General features: G+C 43.2%; 1 protein-coding gene across 1 annotated transcript; it reads left to right on the top strand.

Moving 5' to 3' along the window:
* Nucleotides 1-5,953: 5,953 nt before the first annotated feature.
* crip2 (cysteine-rich protein 2) lies at nt 5,954-26,589 on the top strand. Its single transcript, XM_085391413.1, has 8 exons — nt 5,954-6,117; nt 19,717-19,811; nt 22,816-22,873; nt 23,121-23,252; nt 23,962-24,030; nt 24,162-24,256; nt 24,809-24,866; nt 25,113-26,589. The coding sequence occupies exons 1-8, from the start codon at nt 6,075-6,077 to the stop codon at nt 25,178-25,180; spliced, it is 618 nt and encodes a 205-aa protein (XP_085247539.1). The 5' UTR covers nt 5,954-6,074; the 3' UTR covers nt 25,181-26,589.
* Nucleotides 26,590-26,986: the final 397 nt, after the last annotated feature.

Below are 26,986 nucleotides of genomic sequence, written 5' to 3'. Positions count from 1 at the left end.
TCACCTTTTATTGTTTATTTTATTTTCATTTGCTGAATACGGGACAGACTTGACTGGAGGAAAGAAGGGGAGAAAGAAAGAAAAAAAAAACACAACAGAATAGGCAGAGAGAAAGAAGGAGAAAAAAATGCATATATCGATCACCTGGATCACCTGTTGAGAAAGAAAAAAAGAAAACAAGCAGAAGAAAACGAGAGCAATAGAATAAACAACATCACAATGATTTATGGGAATACGACAGTAAATACCAAATACTAAACATTACCGTTAAGCACGCAAGATCGACAGCACACAGTGCGCTTCGAAGTAGGAGCCAAAAAGGGTGTAGTTTGTGTGTGTGATCACCCGTGTGTACACCTGTGAGCATGGACGCGCTTGTTTTTAAAAGGTTCCTTCATGTAATGATCTGCTAGAGGGTGTGGGGAGCCACTGCCCCGTCCTCCAGGGCATGAAGCAAGTATGGAGGAGATCAAAACTCCAGACATCCAGAGGCCCTCAGAACATAAGAGACCAAGAAAGACCATCAGAGGGGCAGCCGCGCCACTGTCCCAGAAAGAGCTGAGGAGAGTCCCCGATGAGGGGTCACTCAGCAGCCGCGGAGCAGAAACCAGGGGGGGTTGCAGTGACGCGCCCGTGAGCTCCGCCGGCAGCCAGCTGTGCCTGAGTGACCGAGCCCCAGGCCGAGAGACCGGGGGCGCTCCACCCCCGAAGTGGCCCGAGCGAGCCCCAGGTTCCAGGCCCTGATAAGCGGCTGCCAAGGAGTGAGCCGGTGTGTACCTGGACGCCCATCCCCGGACACAAAGAACCACCAACGCACCGATGTCTGAGGGAGTCCGCCACCGGCAGGGGAAGTGGTGGTGGGGGAAGATAGGCCTCCAGACCTTGGAGGGCTTGAGATGTCCCCAGGGAGGTGGCGTCTGATACCCAACCTGACATATAGACACAGACATACAGGCACACACATATACAAACATCCATTCCCACCCTCATGCTCTCATATGCACTTACTCCACACTCAACCAACGTGGAGACAGACATAAAGAGACGCTGTACACACAATCACACTCCCCAAGCGTACTCTACAAACCGGGTCTAGGTACCCTTTCCCCTGGAGGGGGGAACTGCACCCAGACCCAGGTGGTGTTACCCTTTTCCCTGCGGTGGGGAGAAGCAGACCACCCCGACTCCGCAGCAGCCGGGAGGCCCCACACTCCAGACCCCAGTCAGACGGCCAACTCTTCCTCCTAGCCCCCCGCTCCAGTAGGCCGCAGAGAATGGGGGTGGGAGAAGACTCCAAACCTCCCTCCACCCGCTCATTATAGTGTTGATGCATGTGTGTTCTAAGGTGCATTTAAAACCCAGGAGGGCATGGAGCTACCTGCCAGAGAGCAGCAGGTAAGCGCATAGGCCCTCCTGCTAGCCCTCAATGTCTACGTGTATTTAAAATTGAGAGGTGGGCAACGACGCCGGGGGTGAGGTGTACACCCTGATGGTAATTTGGATTCCGTGTAGCGTGCCCACCCCCAAGATCCTATATGTATGTGTAATGAGAGTGTGACTAATGTGAATGTCTAGGTTGTGGGATAAAATTGAGGCAGAGGCAGCCAGAAGGGGACAGAGGGGGGGTTGGCCTCCTCTGCACCCTGGTGACATACCCCTACTCCAAGGTCCTGCATGTGTGGGTGGTTGTGGTGGAGCGGGAAGAGGGAGGCAGCTGGAGATGGGGAGGGAAAGAAGGGAGGGGCAAGTGACCCCTCCCTGGGGCCAGCTCCCCCGCTGACCCCAGTAGGCACCCCCATACTCCGCGACCCGCCAGGGAAAGGGGGCCCAGGCCCATCCGGACCGGGGCCCAGTGCAGCAGCGCCGCCCGGCCCCACAGAGCCCGGGACAGTCCACCCAACCCCACCACAGAGAAAACTCCACCCACCCAGTCATCCACTCATCTTCCAGACTACACAAGACAATAGACGCCCAGGTTGAGATCTTCCTCCACCTCTCCTGTATCTCCCCCTCCTGCAGAGAGAGTTCCCGAAGAGAGGAGAGCTCCTGCAAGATGTGACAACCCCCCCCACCAGTTGAAGAGCCCCCCAGGTGGCTCGACGCACCGGCGGCACCCTGCGCCAAGGCCGGGCCCCACACACCCACCCGCCCACAACCCCGGCAACACACCAACCAGGACCCAAGCCCCCGAGGCCCAGCCAGGCCCCCCCCCCCCCAGAGCCGGAGCGCCCCCAGAACCTCATGCCCATCCCGGACCCACCCAGGGGCAGCCAGGCTACCAGGTCAGTAACCCACGTCCGTCAGCACAGACCCTCCCCTAGCCCCGCTACACGCAGCCACGAGGAAACTGTCACATAAGAGCCCCTAATTGGCTACCCCGAGTTGAGCCCCCCGAGGAAGATGCCTCCGGGGAACCCCCCGACGCCCTAAGCCTGTCCCTACCCCCACACCAATCACAACAGTGAAGTGACATAAACCTTGATGATAAAACCTTACTCTAAAGTGCTGTACGGAAGTCTTCATTCACCCATTATTTCTTTATAATTAGATAAGAAGATAAATGGGAATTAGAGACATCTGCAAACACAAATTTCTCCAGGTTTTTTGAAGGACATTGAAGATTCATTGGATGTTGGCCTTCCTTTTATTACGCTCTCTGTCAACACACTACTGTATTGAAGTTTGTGGAGGCGAGTCCTTGACAGATAGTGTTCCATCGTGTGTTTTTACTGCATTTGTACTGTGTTTGGTTCATTGTTATGCTAAAAAACTGAATGCTAGTCAGCAATGATCGAGATGGTATTGCATGGTGGATCAAAATCATTCTGTGCTTTTTGTGTTCACAACTCCAACACCACCAACTAAATGCAGCCTCAACCATGTTTTACAGATGGCTGTAGACACTCACGTTTGTAGCTCTCTCCTGACCTCCACCATACATATTGATGGCAAAATTTCAACTTTAAGACTTGCTGCCACTGATTTTTCTTGCATGATGTGGCATGCCTCACCTTTTTCACCCTTTCTCCTCTTCCTTAAGATTGGCTTCTTCACACCCACCCTTCCACTGAGACCATTTCTGATGAGGCTGTTGATTTATCAACAGAAGGGCCAGATGGTTACTTAAGGACTTTACTTTTGGATAGTCTTCAATATTTTTAGTCTTGTTGTGCAGACACAACACTGGCTCATCCGTTTTAGAAGCTTTGATGATTCAGAAGTCAGTGGCAAGTGTTGATCTGAAAATAATCAGGTATGAGGACAGGAATGAAAATGAGTGAAAAAGCATCCAATTATCCAAAGAAAAACATTGACCTACCCTTTAAGACCACATTAAGTAAAAAACAACAAAATCTGGCGCTTTGAAAATAAACAAAGCAAAATAAAGCAAAAATAAATCAATAACGGGTGGCTCAAGACGTTTGCACAGTACTTATCATTGTGCGATTTTTACTGCTATGAAGACTAAGTTTTGACTTGAAATGGCTTAATACTTAGTAGCTCTGCTATAAAGCTATTGATGCATTCCCTTCCAAAGGGTGTTTTTTTAATAAAGACACTTTACTGTGTTCTTGTTCAGTCTATACTAACATGCTTTAAGACCCTTAGGACCACCTCACCCTTCCCTCTCTAACTGTTGCTTTCTATTTCTGGCTATCCCTGTGGGGCTAGACTCTTGATCTGCTCGGAAAGAGCATTGCGGGTTTGAACCAAACACCAGATCAGAATCAAGTTAAAAGTAAAACTGGTGGCCTGAATACGTTCGCTCCGGTCTCTGTGGCATTACCCACTCCTCAAAATCATCAAATCACATCACACCACTGTCAGGGGCACCTGTTCCCTCACTTGTCATTCAGTTTTGGCTCCATATATTTTTTGACACTGAAATGAATAAAATCAAGTTCTCAAACTTTGGTTGTTTGTAGTGCATAGATGCAGGTAGTGGGGATAATACACCCCCTCTTTTATCTTTATCATGTGTTCAATGAGCCAAGGGTTTTGCAGAACACTGCCCTTCAGTTTCACTCTCTTAGTCCTCTTTGTCTCCAATTCACTCCATAGAAAACTTGACCTCTCCTCTCAGCAGCTTTGAGTGCATGCTGCAGCTGAACGGGCAGCAAACCTGCAACCACAGCACACAGCCGAAAGGTGAACTGTAACGAACTCATGTTCTCTGTGAAACCCCACCAGATGATCAACTGTTTAACTGCAGAGTGCACAATTTTGCTACCATTGAGAAGCCTTTCCAACCGTTAGTCTAAGGTCTTTTAAAAACAGTGAACTCATAGATAAGGAGGGACCGGTTACAGGCATGCTGACGGGTGCTAATCAGCTGGGACACAGATGTGGGAAATTTCAGTGTGTCTGTTCCTAGATCAGGACCTGTTCTGTGTCACTAAGCAGATAGACCAGGCAATAGCAATGTGTGAATGTGATGATCTCAGTTACTCCCAAGATTGGAAAGAGGCAGACACTCTGCCGGAGGAAGTGATAATCTCTTGAGTGTTTTAATAAGTCATCATAAGTGAGGGCAACAGCTACATGTCATCCTGGGCTGTGTGAACTTCTGCTACTGCTTTCCAGCTCAGCCTATCACTCTCAGTGGGCCTAATTTGTCATGAAGCCAGGAAGCCTTCTAAAGGGAAAGCTGATCCACCCAAGCCACGTTTCAGCAGCATCTTCCTTTGCCTAACAAATTCCTACGAGTCACTCACTCTGAAAGAAAGCATTGTGATTCATCCAACCACTGCCTACTCCTCCTGTGGAAATAGGGAAAAGGAAGTGGGAGTGCGTTTGCCCCAGTGGACTGGCCCACCACTTGCCCAAAAGCATTCCCGCCTGAACATGACTGACTATGGCAGACAGGCTGGCCCATAGAGAAGGCGGTTGCCTTTAAGGACAGCTCGTAAGACTTAAAACTCAAAATCAAGCTTGAAAGATTCTGAAGCTGAAGCATGTTTTAAAGAAAGCAGATTATACAGCATGTCATTTAGCCGTGTTTAAAGTTAAAGTGTGCATGAGAGACAACAACCCCCCTTATCTTAATTAAATACAAGTTAATTAAGATATGATAACTGGGTAAAAATGAGAAGAAACAGAAAGCATATGAAGGGAAGCAGCTGAAACAAATAAAAATATAAAAAAAAATTAAGGGAGATTCAGCAAGGCTGATTTCCGCAGGCAGGTTCTTATAAGGGATCAGAGCTGTGATCCCTAAAGCATGGATCACCTTTTGTCTTTGCTTTGGCTACAGGGACGTCCAGGAGACCCAGAGGATTCCAGATTGTGCAAAGCTAGAAGCTGGGTTACTGCCTCTTTAGTAAGATAAAGGTAATCAAGAAAATAAAGCTCCTTAAAAGCATCCGCATAGTTTTTCAGTAAGCAACTAGGTAGCTAAACTCAATAGTTAAAGTAGGATTTTCAGATTTCTAAAGTAACAAAGCCTCATCCCAATCCTGACATCAGCAAGAGACAAACTTTTCAACACTCACACATTAAACAGACACATTGTTTGGAACACAATTTAAAATCAATGGATTTTACTTACCATGGGAAAAGCTTCCCCAGACATTCAATCCATATTCATGTGACTAAACAGGATAAAGATGTTGACTAGTTGCTGTTTTGTTTTGTTTTATGAAGAATTATGTTGCCAGAAATTGTAATACAAAAGCACACAAGCATCAAAGTGCACTTTCAGTGACGAACAAGTAACATTTGTCTAATTGTCTAAGCTCATATAGTGTAGGATGCAACGTATAAGTTCTGCAAATTACACAATCAATTTTCAGTAGAGCTTTTCGGAAAATTCACTGAAAACTTCGGTGTTTTTACCAGTCTGTCGTGAAATTGTGACATTTCCCACCATTCTTGAAGGGGGCATTAGGAGTGTTTTCATAGCGTGGGGGGCGGAGCTATGTAAATGACGAGCCGTTAGCTGAATAGATGCTCCAGCTTCTGTGAGCGGAGCGGGGCACTTGCTGTTGAGAGCAGAGCTAGAGGACGATTAGAGAGTAGAAACCGCTGCGGACAACCAAAACACATCACTTTCACTCGAACCACCACACTCAAAAATGGCCTCAAAGTGTCCTAAGTGTGAGAAGACGGTGTATTTCGGTAAGTGATTCCCGGTTTAAGGGATCCAGCGTGTTAAATTACTTTTTGGCTCGTTAGCTAAATATACTCATCACAGCAATCAATGTAATTTTTATTTTTACATTAATCCTCTTAATTTAGAAATCCCATGAGCGGTGCTTTGAATGGGATATAAACTATTTTTGATATTTTTCAAAGTCCATTCATTGGAAATAAACAAACATTTGACCTAGCACTAGCATTTACACTCATTTGCTAAAAATGGCTGATTTTTAAATGAGGTTCTGAATGTAAACACGAACTGGGTGTATTTTGTTTGAAGAATTTGTGAAACTGTAGCTAACTGTATAACTTAATGTATAATGATGTGTAAAGGAATATCTCCTTCAGCTAAACCTCCTAACATGTCTTATTAGACTAAAGGTTGCTGACAAAGTAAATGATTCACAGAGAAATACTTTGATAAACCTAGAAGCTGATGTGAAAGTGGGGTTAGTGTAAACAAAAGACCCAATAAGTGCAAACAAAGTGCAAACATTTAATAGATTTTATTTTTGTACACTAAACGCTTCTAACTTATGTGAATGGAAACATGCCCTGTTTACACTTGTCTACACAAGACTGGATGAATGATTTATCTTATTTCAACACTGATCTGTGGCATTTTTAATTTGTTGTGTTTGGTAAACATCCAAGCCTGGCAGTTGGCTTTGGAGAGTTGGCTGATGCAGGCCATTGCCAAGAGTGCAGAAATGCCATATGCTGAGATTGCCCACTCAAGAGAGGAGCGGAGCAACATCATGCTGCGTCAGTGGGATGAAAACCTGAAAAAATGCATCTTTCACATCTTTGTAAATAAAAATATGAAAACAAGACACCCACTTGAGCCGTGAGCTTCGACTCGGTCACAGTGAGAGTGATCGCACCTTATATTCATTGCAATAGATGTTTACAGTGCAAAGTAATCTACGCGCAGAGCGCTGGATTAAAGGAGAGCATTTACATCTGAAAGCTGCACTTGGCATGCTCACTCCTCAGTTTGTTTTTATTGCTGTTATGCAGTTGAACTTCTGAGTATTTCTGTGTTTGTGTTTGACTGCATGCTGGGGGAAAAAAAATCTTGGGTACCGATCTGTTGTACACTTCACAGCACACATCTGAGCTGTTATGGGGGTCAAAACCAATTATGTTAGTGGATGGAAGTCCTCTTATGTAACACGGGTGGCAGTGAATATCCCAGCTGCTGCTCATCCTATGGGTCCCGAGAGTCATCGGCATGGAATAAAATCAGCACAAATAAGATTTATTTTCCTCCAATACAAATTTTATGCACCGTACCCGTAATGCGCTGCAGTGGGTGAGTCACAGCTCCTTAGTGATGTGTGATGTTTTTTTATGTAACATGTTGAGATCCAGGCTAGCGGAGTTATTTTTGGTTGGGGTGTGTTATTGGGTGGAGAGCAATGAAGATGACGGCGTAGGCCTACTGGAAGCCAGTGCGTACTAAATTAACTGCACTCATCCAGCGAAGGAGATCAGGGGAGGTGTGAATGGAGGTATTATTAAAGTTTTAGCCATTTCAAGGGAGGCTGTGAAAACTATGACGAGACAAGGGAGAGGTCAGGGAGGGAGAAGAGTTTAGCTGCCCACAGGCTGAGCGTCAACGTGTCAGTGATGAAGTTCAGATATTGTAGATGAGCTCAGTGGCTCCACCTACACACGCCCTCCTCTCAGCCATTTGGTTTTGCAGAGTGATGAAAAATGCAGAGCAGAGATCAATTTTCAGCTCTGCAAAACTGTTAAAGTCAGAGGGAAAGGCATGAATGGGGGTGTAAAGTGGAAAATAAAAACTCTGTGCTTTAGAAATGCACCGTGACATGTGTTGTTGATGGAGAAAATTGTCTATTTTCCATCTTATTTTGCTCTACCCCTTTTCTTCTTTTGGTGATGGTTTGTGGTGTGCTGTATAGATGGGCCCACCCTGCTGTTCCCCACCTGGTCTTCTTGCTGATTGGCTGAGTCCCACTGTAGGACTTTGGGGGTTGGGAACATTATTTCAAGTGGCCTCGGTGAGCCGCAGTCTGGGATGGAAATTCTTTCGGTTTGGGGAAAAGGAGATTTTTTTTTATTATTATTTTCCTTTCAGTTTTAAAGGACAGCTGTCTTCCGGTGGTGACAGTTCAATTTCATTGCCACTCGATGCACATGTTGGAACGTTTTCTCTACTTTTAAAGCTTCTGCAGCCTAAAAGCGAAGGCTTATTTTTAAGAAACCCAAATAAGCAGTAGCAGAAAAAGGAAGCTGCTCTTGATGCTGGTATTAAAAGAATGCAAACATCTCAGAGATGGTCACTTCTTAATTGCAGGGCTTGCTTACTAAAATTCTCAGCGTCCACATTGCGGTGACGCGTCTGTTAGTTCCTGTGGTATGGAGATGCTCATAATACACGGGGCACTATTTGCTGACACTGTTGGCGTGTGAAGGAGGACAAAACGGCTCGCTGAGCTTGTTTCGAGCACCCAAGTTCAGCCAAGTGATGCAATTCTTGTTCATAACAAACGGGAGCAATGCATCTTTGTGCAGCTAACTGAACAAATGAGAGCTTAATGGGAACTAATGGTGTTCTGCTGCGAGTTTCCCTTTTCTCTCTTTCATTCAGTAGTCTTTCTCACTCTGGCTCTCTTTCCTCTTTTTTGGTCAGCAATGCCTCAGGCCCTGAATTCCTCTTCCCGGTTTATTTTTTTCTTTAAACTACAAGGACCGGGGGAAATGGGGTGAGATGGCTCGCCTTTATTTAAACTGAGACTCTCAAAGTGCTTCATGCATTATAATGAGAAAGGACATCTCTATTCACACAGGGCTCTTTCTGTCTCTCCGTACATTTGTCCTTCTAGTGAGACCGAATACTTTCGTCTCCTCAGTCTGACCACAGAGACCAGGGCACTGTTTCCCACACACCATCTTTTTTTTAAACCCCGCTTTTACCCCAAACAGCTACACAATACCCCTATTTTTTCCCCCTCACCTCTTCTCTGTCGACGCTAGAGTACCCTGTTTTCCACTTGGCTGCCCAGTGGGCTGTGTGAATGTGCCTTTTCAGTTATGTAACATCATTTCTTGAGTTGTTGCCTCTTGTTCAGTGCCATTGCATAACCTATCAGCTCCTGTGTGCCACTCAATGAGAGTCCCTTTTCTCTGCCTTTTTGAGGCACAAATATGATCCCCTAATGGAGATGGCATTAAGCTGGGTGCTGACAATTGAGCTCCCCACTACCCCACCTCCCCACACAGGTCAAGCCTTCCAGCAGTGCGACCTGTTACATAACGGCACAGAGGAAACAAAGGTGGATGTGTGCATTTCACCCAAATAGCTTGCTCATTACATTCGTTCTAGAGATTGCATTATTACAACACACCTTCTTTATATTTTTTTACAAATAGATTTTGTTCAGCAAGCACAATTTGTTGTATTTATGTTCTAAACGTATCGCTATGTTGAAGCCCTCTATACATAGAGAGTACATGTGCAGTCACGTGGCAGGTTTCCAGTAAAAACTGGAGGCTGATAAAACACAGAACACTAGGTGATAGATTGTAAATCATATAGATATGAGGTATAGTTGGATAACAGGTTTTGTTTGTGTGAGATGGAAAAACTGTTAGAAGTTCAGAAGCAAAATATGATAGAGTGCAAGAGAAACAGGCATGACGTACATGAACCGTGTGACTTATTTGTCACTCAAGGTTAATATATCAGAAAATCCAAGTTTGTCTGAGAAATTCAACAGTTTTCAGTAGATTGAGTTTTATTTGGAGCTGTTTGAAAATAATCTTTTTGCCCTGTCTGCAACCAGCTACCAAAACACCCACTGTTTCTATGACAACAGTGGATCGAAACATGAAAGTTAGCTTTCGATAGCAAATCGGTAAGTAAGTGGGCTAGACTTGTAGCTGCTTAGTCTTACCTAGTTAGACCATCACTAACACACTAGACTGTATATAAAAGATGGCGATAACCCCATGATGTCACCCATTGTTTTAAGGCTCTTTTGAAGCCATTAGCATTTTGCTCGTTTTAGTGTTTTTGGTCATCTCAGGTTTATCTGGAGCCAAAAGTGATGATATTTACTAATTTATATGCTTGTTAGGTAACAGGATGTGTTCACACTGCCTATTGGTGCTAAATATAAAAGACCAAAGATATAAAACATTAGAATTTTAGCCTGTGTAACAGGAGTACAGATTTCTTGGATGGGCTGTTATTACAATTAACCATAGAGGAAGCCATATTTGCCATATTTGAAATGCTCTAAAAGCCTGGCACACAGCTAGCATCAACCTCCCAGACAAAGTGTCCGTGCCCCGATCATGCTTAAGTTTAGCCCTAATATAATTGAAAGAAGTCATTTTAACATGGGTTTATATGGATTGGCTTGATTTAAATCGCTGTAGGAACTGCACATTTTGCCAGTGGATATCAAATTTCTTTTTTTCTGTTCGTGTTAACCAAAAAGTAGCCACTACAGATACATTTGCTGCCCCAAATGGCTAATGCTGGTGTTATTGTGGATGTTACCACTGGGTCCTTGTTATTAAAAATCACATGTCAATTTAAAAGTGTTGTGCACTTTTAAATCGAGGCACTCCAGTACACCACACTCTTCTGTTTTAATACTCCACTTTACACAGCTCAGATGATTTCACTTAGCTGCTACATTTTCTGCCTCCGTCATATGATGTCTCTTTCCCTCAGGGCTTCATTATCAAAATTACCTCTGGCTGGAGCTAAAGAAATTTCAGTGATCCTGCCTACACTTCTGAATGCATTGCCCGCTACTCTAAGCTGTACATGCAGAATAGATCTTTTAGAAAACCCTGAAGCTGGGCTAAGTGTCCTGACTGGTTAGAGAAGAAATGTGGTGTAGGGGTAAGCATGCGTAGGGGTTTGGGGAGGGTGAGCATGTCACTGAGACGGACTGCGGTGAGGGTGCTTTGCCTGCGGCTCCTTTGACCAGCCCAGACAGGATGCGAGTCAACTGCAGTCCATTTACGTCAGTCAACAGGATTCACGCGGTCTGCCTTTTTTTATTCACAAAGGGAGGGGAGAAAGGGAGAAAGCCTGGGGAGGAAACCTCGCCTTGGCTGAGGCGACAGACGACCTCCAGAGTTAAGTTTTGCTATGGGGTTGCATCAGCCAACAGGAGACTCGTCCAAAAAAGTGTTTCCTACCCTCTCTTTAGCATGGCTCTCCACCCTGCGCTGTCACTGAGCACCACAGGGAACTGCAGACACACATTCATCCTGAACAGATCAATTATGATGTTCGACACAGCAGTGCCAGGGTCAGCTTAGTTTTAGTTTAAACAGATATAGCACTGGACAGTCTTAAAAGTATTTTCTTGTCAAGTGGGGATGGATTTTTTTTTAACAAATTATCCCTCAGAGCTTCCTTCCTTAACATGATTGTAAATTTTAAAGAAAACTTGCTGATGGCCACAGCTCTATCAAGTTAATAGAACAATTTGATTCCACTTAGGCAGGATAAAGATGCCACAAATGAACACATTCCTTACTTTAAAACGCCCCCAAAGTCACTTGTGAGGCTTAATTCCCCTGTGGGTGCAAATGAATGGCCATTGTCTTTAAGTTGAGTAAAAGGTCACAAGTCCTTGAGGGTATTTGTACTTTAGAGAGCTGAACAGTAAGAGGATGCAGAGGAGGAAACACAGGCTGCTTATTTTTTTCCTTTCTTACATCCCTCTGTGTACCCTTCACGCTTGAGTCCAACGTTGCCTTTGGGGCCCTTTACTCTGCCAGTCAGGTGTGTGGTGCTTATTAGGACATGCAGTCATCGTGCTGCTGCGACAAAAGCCAAAAAAGCGAAACACCCGCGTGGACTCAGCTGTCACTGATGGATGAAAGGAATGAGAAAAAGGATGGAGAGGGAGTATGTGTGTCTGTGTGTGTCTCTGCGTGCACACGCGCACGTGTGTGTGTGTGTTTTGGTTTGTAAGTGTGTTTAATAGGGCTTTATTGTGGGAAAAGCTGAACAGATGGGTCCACATTACCAGAAGGTGCAACAGAACAGAAGCCAGGCAGCCATGAGTTCAAGATATTTACAATAACATCGGTTACATCATGACCATTACGAAAGACTTGATCGCTTAATCACTTGCAAAAATGTAAATAAGCTACTAATTTGATGTCTGCACGCTGCGTCAAGCTAATTCAGAGCACTTTCAAACCGCCGATTTTTATATACCTTTGGCTTTGATGCTGTAGAGTTCTCTTAAACATACAAACCAGGACCCGGTACAGTCATTTTTTTTTTTTTTTTTTTAAATCTCATTGCAGAAATGAGCTCCAGCTGCATGCAGAGCTGTGGCCCTGTTGTCTTCCTCTTTGTCAAACACATTAGATTTTCCCCCCACTGCACCCTGATTGAATTATTGAGTGATAAGAGAGCACCCATATGCGATTCCAGAGCCTGCCCCCCCCCCCCGGCTGACATTCCTCCCGCACTGCATGGTGGGAGATCAGCTGGGTAAATGTTTTTCAGTACGTCGAGCCCCTTTATCTGTTATGACTCCGAGTTAGGCAGCAGACAAATTTCCTCCTGACCTGGGGTGAGTACATCAGGCTGTCGTCAGCTCTGGTGTCTCGATGCAGCTCCTTCATTACTGTTGACAATCAAGCAACTGTGATTAAGTCATTTGGAGAAATGGCCCCTTAATGCTTATTTCCTCTGAAGACCCCTTGTTAAAGTCCTGTTGCTTAATGTTCTGTGCAATTACCCGATGTTTGTAGACCATTTGCTGCAGGCCTTCTCCGGTGCCTCTCCCTTTATAGGCTGAGGAACTTTGTCTGAGCATAACAGCGTTCGGCCTTAATGCAGTCTGGTGCATAATGGCATCTTGTAGCTGAACAAACAAGGTAAATCAAGTTATAACCTGCTTAAAGTTCTCTGAGGTACTACTGTGTTTGCAAGTGGAGCAGATATTCTTACCAGCTGAAACTCAATCACACAAGTAATTTGTTTTCAGACATCCTGAATCTACTTGATGTTGAATTGCTGTTTTTATCCTCTGCATTAGACGTCTTATGATTTCAATTTCCCGGGGAAAAGTTAGACACAAAGTTAGAATAATGATGCTGTGACTCCTAATAAAACAATAAGACCAGATTATTGGGTTGGGGATCTACTGGAGAGGATGTTAGTGCTGTAATTTCTTTATAAATGGGTCATGGGTTGTGCAGTACTGTATCTCGAGTTTTGTCTCCTTTACTTTGACTAATGCATAAATCAGTGAGAAGAGGGATCAGCAGCAGGCTCACTCGGTGATTTAAACCATATTGACAATGCAATCAGGGCAACCGAGCGCGGACTGAAGAGCTTAGACCAGGAATTTACAAATGAAGTTAAGCAGCTTACAGTGGTGCAGGTATCATATGGTTATAGTGATGACCTCCGTCCAGCACTCTTTCTCATTTAAAGCTCGGTGTTCCCGCAGTAGCATCATCTCTGTCAGGACTGCATCTGCATGGAGAAATTTATTTTCACTTCTAAGTTCAACAAATTAAGAGATTTTGTTTTTTATGCTTGAATGCAAATACTTTGCAGTAAATAACTGACGTCTGGGACACGAGGTCGTTGCCAAATACCGAGTTCCCACCCTTGAGATATTTTGCCAGGCTATTATTGCAGCTGTCTTTGGTTGATGCTTGTTTGTGGGCCTTTCTGTTTTTATTTTCCTTCTTCAACATAAAAGAGTAACCCAGTTCCACTGGCAGCCTTATGTTACAGTCGCACTGGGGAAAGCAACCAAATTATTGTGACCATGTGCAATGAACTTGTTGCCTTTGAACTGGTTGTTTCAAAGATGGAGACAAGGTCTGCGACCGTTCAGTCAGTTGGTGTCTTCAAAATGATGTTGGTGTGCCGAGATGGCAGTAAAATGGCAATAGCACGGAGCCAGTGTGCTATCAGTTTGGGTCACAATAACTACTTACAGAGTTCAGAGGTCATCCAGAACGTCAGTTAAAAAACAAATTCAGAAATTCAGGCTACGTCCACACTAGCCCGGATAGATTTGAAAATGGCGTTTTCGTCTGAAAACGCTCCGCGTCCACACTAGCGTTTTCAGTCGTTTTCACAGAGTTGCGTGTCCACATTGAAATGGTCGAAAACGCTTACGTTCCAGTACTGCGCATGCGTGAAACGCAAGAAGATTCGACCTGCCTCATTTCTGTTTGCCGCTTATTTACTTTCCGGCTCTTTGAAACGTTGCGGCAGAATGTTGAAGAAAAGCACCGAGTTTTTTAAATGGACTAACAATGAGGTGGAGTTGTTGCTGCGAGTAACACAAAAGTACAAAGTTGCAAAAGCGAGTGAGAGTTAAAGAATTTGAAGAAAAGCTATCTGGAGCATGTACATACTGATATTAAGCTTTAATAGGGCTGTCAAAACTGAACGCAAACAAAACTGCTGTATGATGCCCTCCGCTATCTTAGTTTTATTGGTCACACGACTGGATCATATGACTAACACGTGTCATCGTTTTCAAAAGTCTGCATTTTCTCTGTCCACACTGCAACGCGAAAGCTTCGTTTTTGAGAGCGTTTTCAAAACGGTGCGTTTTCCTTGTGCGAAAACGGCATCTCAGTGTGGACTGTCAGTGTGGAGGCCAAAACGGAGAGAAAACGATGCGTTTTCAAACGAAAACACATCAGTGTGGACGTAGCCTCAAAAATCTTCACTAATCTGCCTGAGAGTGATTGCAGTCAGCATGTTGAATGCCATTGTTTAAAGACAGGTTGCCTTCCACCAGGCAGCATGTCCCCTGTAATTAAAAGCGGTCGCCCAGAGGTTGAGGGTGTTGCTCAAGGTAAATCTCTTATATATGCATTCATAAAGCTGTTATTGAAGCCTGTTGGTGTCGGTGTTTAACTCGCCAATGAAATCTTTCTTGCACCAAAGGCTGATTTTTGGCACTCCTAAAGGTCTCTTGCCGATGGCCTCATTTCTTTGGACCACGTATTAAGTTTCTTAGATCAGCTATCAAATGCAAGCTCAAGACTTGGTGTCATGTCACTATATCTTATGTCACATTTAATTTAGTTGCTGTGTTTTGGGTTAGGCAGCAGTCACACTCATTAATATTTGCAATCTACTGTGTGACAGTGGTGTTTCTTCACCCTGCTGTTTTCAGCCCCCGGCTATTTCAACGCAGTTAGAAGCCATGAATTGTTGGCATTACTTCAGCTATAAAGCAAAAGCAGAAAGGAATGTCAGGTGAGGTGCTCCACCACTGTTCAGCAGTGATTTCCTTAAGGACTTCCATTGTTTACATCAAGTCATGGTGGAATCCTTTTTTTGTGTGTGCTTTTGAGTGAAGCAAATCGCATGTTGTCGTGAGAGAAGACAGTCTGGCTAAAAGGATTTGGCACATTCTCGTCGGTGTTGACAGTGTAAATGTGAGTATCCGGAGAGGAGCCTGCTTGTTTACACAAGTGGGTGCATTTACCCTAATGTTGTTGCCGTAACCAGGTAGAGGAAAATGCGATGGCATTTTATTTGCTTTATTTGCACCCACACTGTTACTATTTTGGGATACTGAGACCATCTATCGTCCCTTGGCGCAGTCATTATGTAACTTTTATTTATTTATTTTAAATGTGGGGTTTTTTTTCTCCTTTTCTTTTTGACATGCTTGTCAAATGACATACCCAAATCCAAATGATCTAGCTTTATTTTAGTGTTCGGGGGATGTAGATCCCCTCTACCTCCCCCCACTCTATAACTCCCCCACTCTATATTCCCCCATCACATAACAGAGAGAGACAAGCTCACTCCTCTTACAACAGCAGCCGGCTTTTAAATCAGGGAGCCTTCAAACAGTGGACAGTCACTCATAGAGGAACAAGGACATGCTGGCGAGGCTCTGACGTCCGTTTCCATTCATACACTGACTTCAGATCTGTCTGGAGGTGTGTCTGTATTCATGAATCTGCCCTGGCAGGCTACCTGTAGCCCATTTATGCAGCTTATTTTAACACTGAATTACGTGTCAAGAAGTAGATTCGTGTCCTCAGATTTATGATGAAACAAATCAAACGCTCATACAGACAAGGCAGAACCCTTATTGGTTGTATTTGCACTCTCTTCAAACATCATCTCAAGATACTGTAAAGATGTGAAAGAAACCTGAAAATGCATGCGCTAATCCTGCAAACAGGTTAAAACAGGTTAAAGGGTCTTTCCTGTGAAGTATTGCTAGAGTTAAAGCTGAAACATCAAAAGGAGCTACAGTGTCCATGCAAATCTTTCTGTCACATGTATGTGCAGCAGCTACACATGTATCATTCTGCATCCCCCTCTTTCCACTATTCTCCAGGGCCTTGTTGTTGCCCTTTTTGTCTCATTGTTGTAATGGCCAGTGAAACTGTTTGTAAGTGGAAACCTCAGCAGGGTGTAATCAGATCTCCCAAAGCGATCCTTTCCACACCAAAGTCCAAATCTAATTTTTGTCATTCGCATCAAATCAAATCAAATTTAACTTGGTTATCCAAAGAACAAAGTTGATTTAATCAGACGAGCCCAAAATATAAAGACGCTGTAGAAAAATTAACAGAAGACGGTCGGTTCAAACAGCATTTCCAGAAGAAAGGCAGTGCATCATGACCTGAGGTGTGCTATTGCTTCCAAAATGAGTAGGACGCACAGATACACAAGGCTCAGAACTTACTCTTTTGTCATATGGAAGTTTGCAATCATTGCAAATACTAATAAATTTTAGTGATATAAAATTTGTGTGTGCTCACAGCTGCAGACTTTTTTAGAGAGTCAAAACATTTTTGAGGTATTTCAATCTGGTTTTAAAGCACTTCACAGCACAGAGACTGCACTTTTGAGAGTTTTTAATGATATCTTATTAACTGCTGACTCTGGGAAGTCTGTCTTACTTGTGCTTTTGGATCTCACAGCAGCTTTTGATACAGTAGATCACAATATTTTGATTTATCGTCTAGAACATCATGTTGGAATTAGAGGCACTGCCTTGGAGTGGTTTAAGTCATACCTCTCTGATAGAAGTTTTTCAGTCTCACTTGGTAAATTTCATTCATCTTCCGTCCCCCTCCCATGTGGTGTACCTCAAGGATCCATCCTTGGGCCCCTTCTTTTTAGTATTTATTTACTTCCCCTTGGCCATATTATTAAAAAACATAAAGTCTCATTTCATTTTTATGCAGATGATTGTCAAATTTATCTACCGATGAAACACAATGACCTTAACCCCCTCAGGCCTATTTTAGAATGTCTTAAGGATATCAGAGCATGGTTGGCTCTGAATTTTTTAAACTTTAACGAAAAGAAGACTGAAGTCATTATATTTGGGCCGAATGGACCTGGTGTCCCTCCATCTGACTTGGGTCCTCTTACATCGTGTGTCAAATCAATTGTCACCAACCTTGGAGTAAAATTTGACACAGCTCTTAAAATGGACAAACAAGTAAATACAGTGGTGAGAAAAAGCTTTTTTCAGTTGAGGCAGCTCTCTAAAGTAAAACCTTTTATTTCTTTTTGTGACTTGGAGAGAGTTTTGCACGCATTTGTGACCACTCGCCTTGATTATTGTAATGGACTTTATATTGGTATTGATCAGGCTTCACTATCACGCTTGCAAATGGTCCAGAATGCTGCTGCTCGCCTGTTGACAGGGACACACAAACGTGAGCACATTACCCCTGTTCTTGCCTCCTTACACTGGTTGCCTGTCCATTTTAGAATTCATTTTAAAATTTTATTGCTTGCTTTTAAAGTTTTAAATGGCCTGGCTCCGTCTTACCTGTCAGACCTTTTACACCAATACACTCCACAAAGGTCTCTCAGATCATCTGACCAGTCACTCCTTGCTGTCCCCATGTCGAGACTGAAACACCGAGGAGACCGAGCTTTCGCTGTTGTGGCCCCCAAACTATGGAACAAACTGCCCCTCCATATTAGGCAGGCCCCAACACTTGAAATGTTTAAATCACTTTTAAAAACACACTTTTTTTCAAAGGCCTTCTAGGAGTGTTATCAGAGCCAGTTTGTAGTCAGTTTTTAGTCAGCTGTTGGTCATTCTTAATCTTTTTACTTTGTTAATCTTATTCATTGTATATCTTATTGTTTATTCTACTCATGTTGATTTATTTTTATCTTCTTTTTCAATTATATATTTGTTTTGTTTATTGATTTCATTGTATGCTTAAAGTATGGTTTTAACTGCTATCTCTGTTTTATTATTGGAAAGCACTTTGGTCAACTTTGTTGTTTTTAAAAGTGCTATATAAATAAAGTTGGATTGGATTGGATATAAAAATAGACAAGTGCTTTCAGTACTTTCCTTGTTTTTTTTTTCTCAAAGTCGAGAGTCTTCGTATCTTAAGTCTAGTTTTTATTATTGTTCAAATTGTTGCTGACACGTGACCACAGTGCTCTTCTGATTTCAATTAGATGTAATAAAGAAATGCCTTCATAAAGCAAAAACTTATAACTTTAATGAGGTTTGGTCAGAAGACAATCTGTTCCAGCCTGAGACAGTGCTGCTATTGTGATTGTCATTAAATGCACACAACCCGGTAAAATCATGCGTTACACTAGTAAGCAGGGCTTCCATATCAAAGTATCCTAGTGGAAGTTTGCGAATTCAGACAGATGTTTTGTCAGTGAGCTTCACCTAGCTAGCCAAGCTAACTCCTGTAGTAGTTCATCATATGTAGCAAAAGGACTGTTTCACGACTCAACATCTCAAATTTCTTAAGTCCTAAAACAGCTTGAATTCCTGGTTTTATAGCACAGGAAGAAAACAACATCAGAAGGAATGAATGCATGCCCGATGTGCATATGTTTGTGTTTTTTCCAGTCTTGGGTATGTAAGGAAGCAGATTCCCGTATCCGGCTATTTGTGCCCTGCCTTGATAAGGGAAGGTGTTTCCTCTGCTGCCTCTGTGACTCCTTAGGGCTCATTGTGTTGAAGCAGTGGTGATTTATTATTGGAAAGTGTATAATAAGGCTCCCTGGCTTGTCTACAGGGCCAGTTCGACTGGATGACTCGGGGGAGGGGGTGGGGGGGTAATGGAAATGCAGTTGGAGGACCGCATCCAGCAGGATGGGTATACTGTAAATCGGGGGATGGGTGTTTGTGTGTTTGTGGGTGTAACACAAAAGAATTGGGTTAGATGTTGGCAACCCCCTGCTGCTAACGCTGGTCTGGGACTAACACAGCTGTCCGTCTATCCTTCGGTGACATCATCACAGCATCCTGTGCGGTACACAGGCATTCCCACTCTCCCCACCTCCTATACCAACCCCCCACTCTCCCCTCATCCCCAGTTGGCATGTTGACAGGTTTTCAATCGGGCCACAGAGATACAGTACGAGGTTATTGTGGAGAGTGAAGCAATGAGGGACGTCATTCCTCCAGGCGATGACTGATTGAACAGCACGCACAAAGCCCAACACAGCTGATGGGGAAAATAAAAGGCTGTTGTTTCAAGTAATCTATATAAATGTTGTTTTATGCCCGTGGTTGCACTCATGCACTTCTTCTTTCTTTGTTTTTTGTCTTTCTTGTGCAGCTGAAAAGGTGTCATCACTGGGGAAGGACTGGCACAAACTGTGCCTCAAATGCGACCGCTGCAACAAGCTGCTGAACGCCGGGGGCCACGCTGAGGTCAGTAAGAGCTAACGGTGCTGCTGTGTGCTGCTGATCTACATGCGTGCAAATTCTTATCTGGTTCTTCAGCTAAGCATTTTCCCCCATCGTCTGTTAATCTCTTCTGTTTAGTTTTCCATTAAGTGTTTTGCTCTAATGGCTCACAGAAATTCATGAAGTGCCACAGTAAAGTGGCCAATTTTGGCATGTTAGAAGTTTAAATCAGAGGACTGTTTTTGCTTGATGAATAACAAACGTGGGGTTATTATTGCCAAACAGCTTACAGGAATAATCTGGTTTTCAAACTGATTAATATGGAAGAAAGATTATTTTGTAGTTTGCTTCACATTTGTGACACTTTTGCTTTTATTTTTATTTGTTGCTAAAATATAACTTTCTGCTGGCAATGTAATTGAATTGGGGGGGCTCTGTATCTGCAGGCGGGACAGTGATATGGCACTCAGCACTGATGTGAATTACTCTAATTAAAGTTGTCCTCTTAATAGCGACCGATAAGCTATTTATGAACTAGTTTTCTGTTAATGCAAGTTCCATTTCCAGTAGTTAAGCCTTTTTTTCTGCAAATAATAATGGCAGCACAGTACAGGTGGCCAGAAAGAATCAAGTCTGCAACATTACTAATTGACACAAGACGTTTGGCTTTTCCACAGGGAGTTTTTGCATTTTGAGGGAAACTTAAAAAAGGTGTCTTAACCTCAAATATTTAAAATCTCGTTAAACTTAAAGAATACAGTCTTTTCAAATAGAAGCTTTGTATTTGGGGGAGTTTATTTCACTGACCTTTTGTAATTTTTGCAGGAAACTGCTGAGGGGATGTCCCTTTTCCTTCCTTGTTTTATGTCTGGTTGCATCTGTCAATATGTTTTGTCCCCATGGGAATTTGACCCTCTTTAGTCCTGCAGGATGAGTCGCTTTCAGATCCTTCCTCTCAGTCTTGTGTAACCAAACCACTCTATCATGTCTCAGCATACTGTAGTTTCCCCTGACTATTCACGATCTGGCACCTTCACCCTGGGGGTTTTCTTATCTCGCCCTTTTTATTTGCCTTTCATAGGCCAGCCAACAATTCAATTTCACCTTCTTGGATGTCACTCAGACACCTTTTTGAGTCTCTCGCTTTGGTTAAGGAGGATATGATCTCAGCCTCTTTGTACACAAAACCAATTTCCCTGCAGACCGCAAAGGATGCAGCTCTGCTGTTTTAATCTCTTTGTGATTACAGTAATGTAGTAGTCACACAGTCTCTCTGAGGCCTGCACTCTCTCTGCCCACCATCCTCTCCGTCCTCCCTCTCTCTCCATGGACGGCATCCAAACCCGAACCAGTCCATGTGACAGTTCTTTTTTTTTTTTTTTTAAATGTAAAGGGACTGTGGGATTGCCTGGGAGAGGGTTTGATGTCATCTAAAACCTGGTATGCAGAGGGTTGTGAACTTCTTCTTTAAAAGGAGTTAAAGGGACAGGATGAAGCCCAGTGCGGTCAGTTGTCTGTGGGCTAAAGGAAGGAAGCAGCTCTCTCTGGTTCATGCAGTGACCAGCAATCAAAGAGTTAATGGGAAAAGTCTCCACATTGGACCTTGAATGTGTGTAAATGTGGCAAATTTAGGCGCTGATGAAATGAATGAGGGTTAACCGAATGGAAATTAAGCAACTTGCAGTAAAGAAGGTGAAACTGTCTGGGGGAAAATGCTGAAATGCTGGAAACCTGTCATCCTAAAACACCTACAGTGCAACATGTGCTGTGTATAAAATGAGGGGAAATAAAGGAATGTGAGAAGTCTGAAGTTAATCCACCTTCCTTTTACTGTTTCACATGGCACCTCCAGTCCAGCGCAACAGTGAGAAGTTGTTGAGGTACAGAGCATAACAGGAGGATTAAAAAAAAGGTCAGGAAAGAATAGAAATTTGAGAAGAATAGATGGAAAAGACAGATTTAAACTTCAGGATGTAGGAGTTGAACTGCTGGGAACAGAGTGGGTCGTTCTGCTATGGATAATCCAGTTTCAGGGTCTCTTTGGCTCTGGATGGGTAATGTCTGGTGCCATAGGAGGACTCTGTACATGAGGCTGTTAACAGTACACTCTTGACAGAGGAGCCCTTTGTTTTCTGAGAAAGTCACTTACTCATAGCCTGGCATCGGCACCCCTACCTTCATGGATCTCGTAAGTGTTTAACAGGAAGCGTGAAAGGAGTGTGTGGCTGCTTTAACAGTAGCTGATCCTGTCCCGGTTGATACATTATTAAAGCTGAAAGAGCAGGCTTTTTTTTTTTTTTTTTTTTTTTTGCTCTTAGAAAAGGAGCTCATGTGGCCAAAGCAGAGGGGATTGTGGGTATGTGCGTTGTTTAACGGCAAATGCCTGTTTTTGTGGGGTCTTTTCTGTTTTTTTCACCTCTACCACTCTGAGCCTGGCACCTAGCCTGCTGAATTACTTGATTCTTCTCATCTATGGGCATTGAGCTCTGGACCAGTGGCCACCCTGGCTCTCAGCCCTGATCCCCTACCCAGGCTGGTCACATGCTCCTGCATTGACCGCCACATTCCCAGCATGCATCAGCAACAGGCCATTTTTGACTAGATTTTTTTTTTTTTTTCTCCCCTTCCTCAAGTGGAAACTCACAGCGCTCCCGCATATGCAGACACATGGCTCACTGTGAAGTGTGGCGTGAATTTATCAACACAGGCCTGTTGCTTGGATACGGCCACTGTCATCAAAGTAACCTGTGACAGTGACATCATCATTAGGAAGAAGTGAGGTGAAGGGGGGAAATGAACAGGAGTCAGCTCCATTTTTGGATATAGTCACTCCATCTTTTCATACACCTAAATAAAAGACCAAAATTAAAAATGTGACATCAGAAAGGAGTGTCAGAAATATGACTTCTCAGAAATGTCACGCCCAGTTTTCCCTTTTGCGTCAGTATATATTTTTTTGTCCTTTATATGGATGTTGTATCAGTTTGTTTCATCCATAAGTCATGGTGTTTTTCTCTTTCTCCTGCAGCATGACGGAAGGCCCTACTGCCACAAACCATGCTATGCTGCCCTCTTTGGGCCAAAAGGTGAAGTGCAAGTCAACTTCACCTACTTGAGTTCCTGTCAGGTCTTTGTACACCATGTTATCACGTCTTAATAAGCACATAAATAAGCAAAAAAATGAAATAAATAAATAAGATATATGGAAAATTGGTTGATTTATCAGGAAAAATAAATCTGTTTTGTTTTTCCACATTTCTTTGCATTTCTGTGTTGCTGTTACTGACCTCGCCACCAAAGTCCACCCCTCACTTCACTCTTATACATTTGCAGGTGTGAACATTGGTGGAGCAGGTTCGTATGTGTATGATACCCCTGCCAACAACAACGGGTCTCCCACCAGCGTGGATTCAGCCTCCAAAGCTGAAGAGAAGCGTGCTTACGCACCCAAGGCACCATCAAAAGGTAAACAGGAAAGTGTATTCATGCTGCAAATTTGTGGCTCTTTCAGCTGGTAGGATTTTTGGGTTTTTTTTCTCCCCACCCGATGAAGATTTGGGTGTTTGCAAGAAGCGGCTGACTCAGTGATAAGAAAGTCGGTGTGCAAAGTCTCTTGAGGCCTGAAGGGGATTTTTTTTTTTTTTTTAGATGTGTCAGACAAGAGCAGATGCAAAAGTATTTAAATAGTGTGGATTCAGTTGTTTGGCATTTCTGTAAACTTTCATTATGTGAGAGCTACGTTTGGGCAGTAGATGATATGAAGATGTGAACTCGTATCATTTCAAAATCAGGAAAGTTGAAAGAAGGTTTTAAAGTTTCTTGAAATATAAAGAGGAAAGTAGTTAAGGTCAGGTGTTGCATGTGGAACAAGGTGTTGCATGTTGTCTTTGCCTTTTGACTCCATCTGCTGTTTGCAGCAGACCAAATGATTGGCTCCTGCAGGAAGGTGTTTAAAACTGGCAACCAGAGTATCTAAATCAGCAGCATTAGTGTCTTTACTCAATATTGTTCCCTTGAAGTGTGTAAAAGCTGCTTAGCACTTGGTCCATTTTTATTTTTATTACCCCATGTTATTAGTTGACTAAATTTTACACCTGGGAAAACAGGTGGTCATTTATTTAACCGTTCCCCTTTGCTTTGCCACTATTGTAATGTGCCTGTAATGTGTCAACAGCTGGCAGCATCACCACTTTTTCTGGGGAGGCCAACCTGTGCCCTCGGTGCAACAAGAAGGTGTATTTCGGTAAGTAGTTTCACGCTTCCAGGAAACGGGGTATTAAGAAACGTGTCTGAGCAAGAAGGTGTGAATCTGCGAAGTGGTTGCTACAGTGTGTCACCAGGGTTGTATACATTTGTGTGTGTTTTCCACCGTAGCCGAGAAGGTGACATCACTGGGCAAGGACTGGCATCGCCCCTGTCTGCGCTGCGAGAGGTGCAGCAAGACTCTTGCTGCTGGCAGCCACGCAGAGGTGAGAAAAACGGGTGTTTTGGCGGAAGGAATTCAGAACAGAAAAGTGGAAAAACTGAAGAGTTGAGAAAAGAAGTGTCGAAAAGAAAATGAGGCAAAACATCTTGAATATGACAAGAACGTACTCTTTGTATTCCTAACCTAAAATCTCTTAAATTAGCAGGTTTGCTACATATAATCCAAATCTGAATTGTCAAGTTTGCCCTTAAAAAGCTTGTCTAACACTCACTGGTTTAAAAATATTAGACAGTCTTAACAGTATGGCAGTTAATGCTTTACACAAATAAAGAAGAAATGATTTGATATGGGGGCAGCACAGTGGTAGGCACCATCGCCTCACCGTGTGTGGTGCTTGCATGTGCCTGCGTGGGTTTTCCTCCCCCACTCCAAAGATGTGGGTGTCTGAACTGTCGGGTGTACCGACAACAAGTAGATCTGCTCATTTGCAGAAGTAAATTAACTAATCTTTCTAAAATAAAGCAGAAATGAGAGCTGTCACCCTTTTTCTTATTGCTATGGTCGTGTTAATCTTTCTTTTCTTTTCACATTACAGCATGATGGCCAGCCCTACTGCCACAAACCATGCTATGCTGTTCTCTTTGGGCCCAAAGGTAACCGCTAGGGGGTGCTGTCAACCCACCAGTTATCAGCTACACTTGAAGCAGAATGTCTGAGCTGCACATGTTACACATTTCAGTTGTTTCATCATAAGTTTGTATGCTTCACAGAAGCTTCCTCCACTCCGAGGTTAAAAATACAGGAAATGCGTCGCAACCTGTCCTGCTCATGTCGTAGCTTTGCCTCTCCCTCTTGATTAACCCCTGACTCCCGCTGCTGTGTCCCTGTGGTTTTTCCAGGTGTGAACACTGGTGGTGTGGGCAGCTACATCTATGACAAGGAGCCCAGTGCAGTGACCCAGCCTTGAGCCTTTTGTCCCCTCAGCCTCACCTCTTTTCTCCACTCGACACTGACCATCAACCACAGTATTATTTGTAGCCTCTTTTCTCTTCCCCACTTGTGTGTCCGTACCTGAGACAACCAGCCTTCTGCTCCAGATCTTCTCCTAAGTCTCTGCTTTTCCCCTTTGCGCTAGCTGGATCAGATTTAGCTACACAAGGAATGATTCATTGACTACAAATGCTGCCTAGACATGTGTTAAATGTATTTGCTGCAGGAGCACAAAACACATCAAGCATTCCCACATTAATGATATTGCACACCAGCAATGTTTACACATTTCTAAATGTATATGAACACGATAAATGTCAATAGATTAAAACATAAATGTCTTAAATTTTCTAATATTTTACCCACAAAACAGCCTGACCAACAAATGTTTTTGATCATGCATGCTCATTTTAAAGAAAAAAAACAATCAGAATGGGATTCTCAGGTGTGCAAAAAAGTGCATTGTGGGTAAGGGAGGTGCAGGTCTTTACTGTGACGTGCTGACAGCCTTAGGAATTTCACCCCGTGGGTGCTGCAGACACAGGTGGTGCTCTGTAGCACGTTGCCAATAAATCTGTGTTTTACAAATGCCATATTTTTAGTTTGGCCACCTGACAACATTCCTCATGTGGAGGGGGAAAAATCTATTTTGTTTGGAGAAGAGGGGAAAAAAGTCCCGATATGATGTTTAGAAGGTGGGAATGTGGATGTCGGAGCCGATTGTTGATGATTTTTCAGAACTGAGCAAATAAACTGTATGTCAGAATCTGGATAATAATATATGATGTGCTAATACATAACAGATGTTCTGACCCAGTTATATACATGAAGTCTTAGTGAAGTTTAAGGAAGGTTGGGCTGCAGACAAACCTGTATTTATTCTTTTCATTCAAGTCCTTTGAGTTTCAAGCCACTGAAGCCCTCCTGGGACTGATTTTGTGTTTTCTTTTTTGAAGGAGGTCAAATGAGGCTGCATAAGCTGTATAAATCTCTACGATCAAGATTTTTATTATTATTATTTTCAAAGAAGTAACCCTGCTGTTATTTTTCCGAGAGATGACGCATTATTTGAAGTATTATATTTCTTGCCATTAATGAACAAAGTAGCGTAGCTTGTAGAAAGAATAAGACTTCAGACAAGTCATTCTGTAAGAATGTGCATCCTAGTATTACTGTATGACTGTTACTGTGTTTGTTTATTACCTGTTGTACATCGTAGGGCTTAACAGACCCTGCAGGGCTCGCTGTTCGTAGAGCCGAATCGCCCTGCCGCATTCATCTTTTTAATCCCTTGGATAAATATTGCAGAAAGTCTTCATTTGCGCGTGACAGATTCTCAACTCCCTCTTTCTGTTCATGAATTGCAATAAACAAAACACTACACATGGTGTGAGTTTGTGGTATTTTCGTCTCGTTTGTTCTCCTAAGATGGATTATGTAAGTTTTTGTGCTTTTGCTTCAGGGGAGAGTTATGTGTCTGCTTTTAAATAAGAGCCAGGGAGCGTCAGTACAGGAAAATGAATGCAAAACATTATTAAAGTAAATGAATCTGTTGATAACCTTCTCGTAAGTAGTGTGTAGAGTTTAAGTAGTGTGGTTAATGGCACAATAATTTAATGTGTTTTATATTAAGGAAAGACATATGAAGCACATCTGCTAGTTTAATTGGTGACATCTGTGTTACAGCTTAGTGTATGTATATGATACTGTCTGTATCACTTTACTTTCAAGTCTATTATTTAGCATGGATAAGCAGTATAAATGTGTACTGAATGGGTAAACC

This window comes from Rhamphochromis longiceps, linkage group LG19, assembly GCF_057381845.1.
Source record: "Rhamphochromis longiceps isolate RC_006_pf linkage group LG19, R_longiceps_female_GT1.1, whole genome shotgun sequence".
In the NCBI taxonomy this organism is placed as follows: Eukaryota; Metazoa; Chordata; class Actinopteri; order Cichliformes; family Cichlidae; genus Rhamphochromis; species Rhamphochromis longiceps.
This window is presented reverse-complemented; position numbering and strand designations above follow the sequence as displayed.